Here is a 7,638-nt window from a genome sequence, read left to right as displayed (position 1 = left end):
TGTTGCCGTTGCTGTCACAGGTGTGGTGGCCGAAGAAGTCGTCACGCGGGCGACAGAACTTGTTACAGCCGAAGCCGTAGAGTAGTGCTCGTCACACGAGACGCGGATCTGGTACTGGAACTGGGTGGCGGCGCCGTGGTGTCTCAGAACCTGCCACTGACGCCCGGGGGTTCATCATCCCCGACTGGACCGCCCTGCCGATCAGCTCGCCACTCGTGCCTGATGGAGGGGGCGGAGGAGGGAGAGAGAGGGTGAGATGAGAGAGAGGGTAAGATGAGAGAGGGGTGAGATGAGAGAGGGAAAGTGGGGTGTGTGTGTGTGTGTACTTTTCTGAAACACATGTCACTGTTCCCACCATGTGACGTCCAATATGATACACAACAGAAGGAGAAACCAGGCAGATAGTGATAGAGGCAAACAGCAGGAATGTGTGAGATATGTGTGCATGCGCATGCGTGTGAATGTGTGTGTGTGTGTGTGTGAGTGTGCGCGTGTGTGTAAGATGTATGCGTGTCATGGCAGCTGCTGTTTAATTACATCTCTCTACACTGTGATGGTAAAAATAATATACATGGCTGCCAGGTCATACAAACTGGACAGAATCACAGATCCATTTCCAACACACACATACACTTTTTATGACAGAAGCTAGTGGACACACCCTCTATAGGACAGAGTGTGACTTTTACTCTTGTTTTATCCGTGTGTGTGTGGTGTGTGTGTGTGTGTGTTCGTGCATGCACGCGCAGGTGTAGTAAAATCCATAGTAATTCTTTCAGAGTAGTCTGGAATCCCTCGCTAACATGCGGTATTTGGTCAGCCGACAGAAAATTTGCACAATGCATGCTGTGTATGTGTGTGTGTGTGTGTGTGTATGCGCTTATGTGCGGAGAAAGGTGGTGTACTGGAGGTAGGACAGCTGTGAGCTATGAGGAGGAGTGTGACCTCACCTGTGTGTTAAACTCAGCACACACACACACACACACACACACACACACACTACAAGTGAAACTAGATGATTGGCTGGAATCCTAAAATATCTTTATAAAATTTAATCAACAATTTCAAAATGAAGGACACATTGTGTGTGTGTGTGTGTGTGTGTGTGTGTGCGTGCGTGTGTTTAATGAGGACAGCTCTACAGTAGGAAAGTGCTAAAGGCCACTTTGACATGCTGATGTTAAGAGAGTCAATATTTACTCTGCTGCCCTACACACACACACAGTTCTTGGCAGGTCAGAGTAGCTTCAAGATGTTTGGATGAGCTTCAAACACTTATTTCAGTTTCACTACAAGACCAGTGACCCAACAGCATCCTTGCTGTTTGTCACTGAATGTAAACACTATAAAACAATTATGGGCTTTGTATTCCCTACCATAATACCACAGCAGCACCAGCCCATGTCTCAAGAAAGGAAGAAAAAAGCACACCTTACATGTGGAAAAATGATAGATAGACAGAGATAAGAGTGCAGAGTGAGAGGGGAGAGAAAGAGAGGGAGGAAGTGAAAGGGAGGAGAGAGAGAAGAGAGGGAGGGAGAGGGAGGAGAGAGAGAGACGAGAGCTAAAGAGAATATGGAGTTGGTTACATTCTCTGATAAGGCTCTGTCTGAGTTTGATGGACACAACTGAACATGTTCCAGTACACACACACACACACACACACACACACACACACACACACACACACACACACGGAGGGGAGGAGTTATAGGGGGCTTAGCATGAGGCTCTCATTAACTGCAACACAGTGTTCCTAAATCCTAGTCCACATTATCAAAACACACACAGCTTGTGCTTACACACAACATGTCAATGTTTTATGATCGTGAATGTGCTCATCTGACTATAGAAACCTGTGACACAAAAGTCCTGTTATGAAATCGCTTCCTGCAAATGCTCTCATTAAAAACAGCATCAAAAGTGTAAGAACAACACATGCTGTCAGATGCACACACACACACACACACACACACACACACACACACACACACACACACACACACAAACTCTAATCATTCCTGTTTTCATTCCTGTGTTGTCTGAGTTTCATTCCTGTGTTGTCTGAGTGTGTGTGTGTGCGTGATTGGTGTGTGAAGTGTGTTCAGTGTTGTGTGTGGAGTGTGTGGAGTGAGGGAGACAGACGGAAATGAAGAGCCTGAGAAGAAAAAGCAAATAAGACCAGTTACTCACTGCCCGTGTTCGAGTCATTGTTGAAGTCCAAGGCCTCCACGATCAATGTGTATGACCTCTGAGAGAGAGAGAGAGGGGGGGAGGGGGGGGAGTTAGAGAGGTAGGGGGTTAAAAAATCCATGTAACCCCTGACACCCTGACACACTGCTCCCAGAAGACCTGGTGTGGTTAGACTCGCACATGCACTAATTATGTTTAATCTCTAAATGATCTCAACCATGTTAACAAGCGCTCTTGCTGTCAACAGACACCTACAGAATAGAAGGAGAAGTGTGTGGATACATTTCCACATAACTCTCTCTTCCAGGTTTCAAGGTATAAACCGAAAATCTTCTCTTGTTCTCTGTCTCTCTCCTCTTCCTCCGATCTGTGGGAGCCACGTTAACCTGCAGAACTCCCACAGTGTTTCCGTAGGGCTACAAACCACTCGTCATTAGGTAGGGGCCCACAAGCCTTCACCGCTCCATTAGAGTACAAGGCTCTGAAAATCCCAGTTGCTGTTTTGGAAAACAGTTTCAGAGGCGAGAAGAGCTCACTTGATAGGCCGTTTTATTGCCTTCAACTGATCTCAGGTCAGCACATTTTGAAAGCTTTCTTCATAGGTTGATCCTGTTGAGTCAGACTATGGCCAGCCACATGCCAAAATGTTTCCAAGCCAATCAATTTCTGCCTCGCAAAACACGCTCCCCAAAAACAAACAAACCACCCACACACACACAGTGAGAGAGAGAGAGAGAGAGAGAGAGAGAGAGAGAGAGAGAGAGAGAGAAGGTGAGAGAGTGAGAGAAAGTAAGAAACCTCTGGGCGATACTGAACAGGCCCATTCCCGCTTTCTCTCTCTCTCTCTCTCTCTCTCTCTCTCTCTCTCTCTCTCTCTTTCTCCCTTTCACTCTCATTCTCTAACTGGGGCAGGCATTTAAAAACACTTCAGTCTGTGACTCCATCCTGGAGGTATCTCCACAAGGCATAGAAGTGTTTGTGTGTGTGTGTGTGTGTGTGTGTGTTCATGGTGGGGGGGTGGGGGGGCATTTCCTTTATAGCGGCTCCCCTTTGAAAGCCTTTGTCACCCTTAATGCCACTGTCTCTCACCAATATCAAATGACAAATCACACAGAAGAGTTTGTGTGTGTGTGTGTGTGACTCAGAAAGAATGTGAGTGTATTGTGTAGAAGTGCCACAAGGGCAGTGTGTGTAGGTTAGGTGGATAGGAATTTGAGATTATACATGTGCGCATATGTGTGTGTTGGCACGTGTGTGCGTGTGCATGTGGTGTGCATGCGTGTGTGAGAGAAACAAAGAAAGTGTACATGTCATCTCACACACTCACTCCAGCTCTCACACACTCTTTCTCAGCGTAACACTGCTCAATCAAATACTTCTGAGGAACACCATCTCTCTCACTGTCATATACGCAACCTGACCAGCACAAAGGAGCCCTGTCCCCACAACATCTGCGGAGAGGGGAGGAGAGGAGAGAGGAGTGTTTGGAGTGCAAGCGGCTCTAAGGATGGCGTGGTCTGCCTCACTCCTGGTCCCTTTTCCCCACTGTCTCAGCGTGATACAGAAGCAAACTGATACTGAGCACAAATCAGATCACTCAACTAGCACACAAGCACATTTATAAACACACACACACACACACACACACACACACACACACACACACACACACACACACACACACACACACACACATACACACACACACTCATGTACACAGAACCAGGGACATGGATCATGGAATTAGTGTAGCCAGTGTGCTTCACACACACACACACACACACACACACACACGTCGTGGTGTAAGCCATGACGGTTCATTCACACTAATCCTACTGGCCATGCACTCCCCACTAGTGTTTCCCATTAATACACACAGCCACTGCTGCTGTCCAGGACAGGGAGAGGTGCACGCATGCATACACACACTCACACACACACACACTCTCTCTCTCTCTCTCTCTCTCTCTCTCTCCTCTCTCTCTCTCTCTCTCTCTCTCTCTCTCACACACACACACACACACTAAGTTACAGTACGGTCTGCACTAATTGACAATGATAAATAAATGGATAGAAACACAGTCAAAGAAATGTATAAATGATGAACAGTATCTGTAGTCTGCAGACATTATTGCAGGTCAAAGAACAGAAGACAAAGTCAAACTCCAGTCAGCTTTGGAGTACAGTAACAACAGGGACATTTAAAATAACACCCCAACCACCTACCCACCCACACACAGAATCATATAACCCTATTAGTAAAAACTCTGAGCCGACAACCACGGTGACGTTTCACAATCCCTTCCCATGACACAGTTAAAGCGAGAATAAGAGGGTCGGATCAGTCAGCGACTCCAGTGGCGTCCCATTAAAACCAACAAACCAAACGACTGAAAGCACGAGAGCGTTTCCCCAACAGAATAATAATAAAGTCTCCCCCTCTGGAGACTGGTTACCTAGCAACTACCCTAAACATCCACGCGCGACCCTCCCTCCTGACAGAGTCGCGCGCCTCGGGCGCTGCTGATCGTGCAACAAAAAGAAGAGTACAACACTGAGATCAAGACGCGCGCGCGCACGCCGAGGAGCCCCCTCGGGTTCTCTCTAAACTCCTTTGTCGCCCCGATGAGTACTGGCTGGTGGGAGGACCGCTAGGTAGGGGTTTAAGGGCAAGGAAAGGCACGCGAGACGACAATGTCTGATTATTCTCCATTCAGAACGTGTTCTGCCACCGGTCTAGACCGTCCGACGGGGGGGTGGGGACGATAAGATGTTTTGAGGGGCGGCTGCCACGGTAACTGCGTCTAATTGGACTATCAGACTGACTCGGTTTGACCTGGTATTGACAGCTAAGCCCTATGGGCTGTGAATGTAAACATGCGCTACAAACAATTGCGACGTTCAGAATTCAGAAATGAGATAAAACAGCTCGTCTGGAGCGTACCTGAATACTTAGCTCTTACAGAGAGAGAGAGAGAGAGAGAGAGAGAGAGAGAGAGAGAGAGAGAGAGAGAGAGAGAGAGAGAGAGAGAGAGAGAGAGAGAGAGAGAGAGAGAGAGAGCAGAGAGAGAGAGAGGAGAGAGAGAGAGAGAGAGAGAGGAGAGAGAGAGAGAGAGAGAGAGAACTGACTGACTGACTTATCAGTAATGGAATTGTTCGGGACTAATTTGGTGTTATTGGAAATCAGCGCTCTATTTCCTGTAGCCATTGTGTGCGAAACAGTGCCTGAATGGAAGAGAATGGGAAGTGGAGATAAACTAAAGTGGTTTTATAACGTGTTCTCGCGGGGGCCATTGTTGAGGTCTTTGATCTACAAGTTCAGATAGCGCGCGCGGCGGTAACTAGCGCGAAACACGGTCCCCTCCCTGCGCGCGCGCCGTCTGATGATACGCCGGCGGTTTTGGAGAGAAATCATCCGCGCGCACCAAACAGCGTCAACGTAAAGGAATGTTGTGGCACGGAGCGTGTGAACTGTGCCAGAAGCAAATCTTAAAACATTGCTTGTTTACAAGTTTACAAGCCTCCAGTTTCTCTAACAGTGAATGTTGGATTCAGTCTTTATAAATTCACACGAAGTTGTTCACTGCTGTTCTCACAATAAATCAAAAAATTCTTATTAGGTTGTCAGGACACAGTCCTCTTGAAAATCATTTTAAAGCGATTATCGTTTCCCAGCGCTCTGGATTTTAACCTTTTGGCCCTAAAGTATGCAAGCGAGCGACTCACCGGCCAGGCGAAGTTGAAAGGCAACACAATGTGGGATTTGTCGTTCTTGGCGAGGGTCTTCAGCGAAATATTATTCCCACCGATAACAGGAGTGTGTCCGCTGCCAAAGCTGCACGGGCCGCCAGAAGACACCTTTAACTGATATTCCTTGAGACACACTCGGAAATAAGTATCGCATTCATCCCTCGTGCATTTGTTATCCGCCGAATTCCGCGTGCCATCACAGCACAAGCCACTGTGAAGTTCCCCGTTGACGTTTTGCACGGACAGGACTTGCAGCTCGAAGTACCCTGATGCCCCAGCCGCCTGTGAAAAGAGGACAAACGGTATCGAAAAGCTACTAGACTACAGTTTATTTCTTTATTGTTGTTTGCGTAAAGCCGATCAAGATATTTTGTAACATTCTATAACAGATCACACGTGAACAACGTGCCCTCGTTTAGAATATTTTGTGGCGTTGTTGTCAAGAAACAACCTATTTAACGTAGTTTGTAACATGAATCGTCGAAACGCCTAAACAAAGTTTCGTGCAAACTTTGGTCCGTCAGTTAAATGAGTAAAGATATTCCACTCACTGAACCAGAAGCTATGACAATGACATTAAAATAGGCATTACTTGATTTGCGAACTAATTATCAGTGAGAATGGAATGTAAATGCATCTGGTGCTATTTCGTGCAAAATGTACCTTAATCCAAAAATATTGCAAAAGGAGATGGACGCACACCACGGCGAACCTTGGACTCCGTCTTCGGACCATGCCTCCTCACTGTTCAAACCTTCCCCTACGAAACTACAAGTTCATCCGCGCTGCGGCTCTGATATACTCCCCCGACCCACACATGCACGAGTACACAACAACAGCGATTCTATAGGGGATATATTTCTCGATCAAGACAGCGCCTGCACGTCCTCGGGCTCTATTATCCGCCCGTCTTTTCTTTTATTGTTCTTTTTTCTGTATTCCTCCTCCTTGCGCCCGCGACACAACAATGCCGACGAGCTGGGAACGCGTCGGTTGTGGGTAAGCGAGCGTTTCTATCTATACAGCGCGAGGGGGCGGGGCAACACATCAAGTCTTTAATATTCAGAAGTAGGAGAGGTTATCGATTTAGGTCGCGCCCACTGTTCGGTCGGTTATAGATGTTCTAAAATTGCATTTATAAACATGTACATTTAGAATAATTTATAATTCTCTGGCGTCTTAAAAAACAGATTTATGCTGTCATTTTTTTAATCTATAAACATATAGATAGTATGGTCTACCTAATGGCGCATTTCCACTAGGGCCTGCTTGGCGCGGTACGGTCGATTCGCAACGGAACGGTACGGTCACGTTGTGTTTCCATTACAATGGTGAACCGCCCCAATGTGGGTGGAGTCGCTGTTGGCGCGCGGGTTGTAGTGTCGTGACATCATTTGTAATCGACCACAACACCGGTCGATGCCCCTTAACACATAGCATTATTGTATCTTATTTATCTTTATCTTCATTATTGTATGTGGTTGCTCTAATTATTGATAATTTGGTATTACTCAAACAGGCTGAACACACCCTGCATAAAAAGCATCAGTCATACAATCAAATGAAATCAAACTTTATTATGAAATATAGATATGTAAAGTACAACATATGTAAATAATATAGTTATAGTTAAAAAAGTGCAAAAAGCAAATATATACGTATAGCTTTATATGAAATAAATATTTATAGTACTAC

General features: G+C 46.3%; 1 protein-coding gene across 1 annotated transcript in view; it reads right to left on the bottom strand.

Annotated features, from left to right (window-relative positions):
- Positions 1-6,945, bottom strand: part of jag1a (jagged canonical Notch ligand 1a) — a 19,195-nt gene extending 12,250 nt beyond the window's left edge. Inside the window, 6 exon segments of the mRNA XM_076995203.1 lie at positions 7-79; positions 82-168; positions 170-219; positions 2,194-2,251; positions 5,920-6,225; positions 6,607-6,945. Of these exon segments, the coding sequence (XP_076851318.1) occupies positions 7-79; positions 82-168; positions 170-219; positions 2,194-2,251; positions 5,920-6,225; positions 6,607-6,678 (646 nt within the window). The 5' untranslated portion in view covers positions 6,679-6,945.
- Between the last annotated feature and the right edge of the window lie 693 nt (positions 6,946-7,638).

This window comes from Brachyhypopomus gauderio, unplaced genomic scaffold (assembly GCF_052324685.1).
Source record: "Brachyhypopomus gauderio isolate BG-103 unplaced genomic scaffold, BGAUD_0.2 sc185, whole genome shotgun sequence".
Taxonomy (NCBI): domain Eukaryota; kingdom Metazoa; phylum Chordata; class Actinopteri; order Gymnotiformes; family Hypopomidae; genus Brachyhypopomus; species Brachyhypopomus gauderio.
The sequence above is the reverse complement of the archived record's forward strand: the minus strand, read 5'-3'. Positions and strand labels throughout refer to the sequence as shown.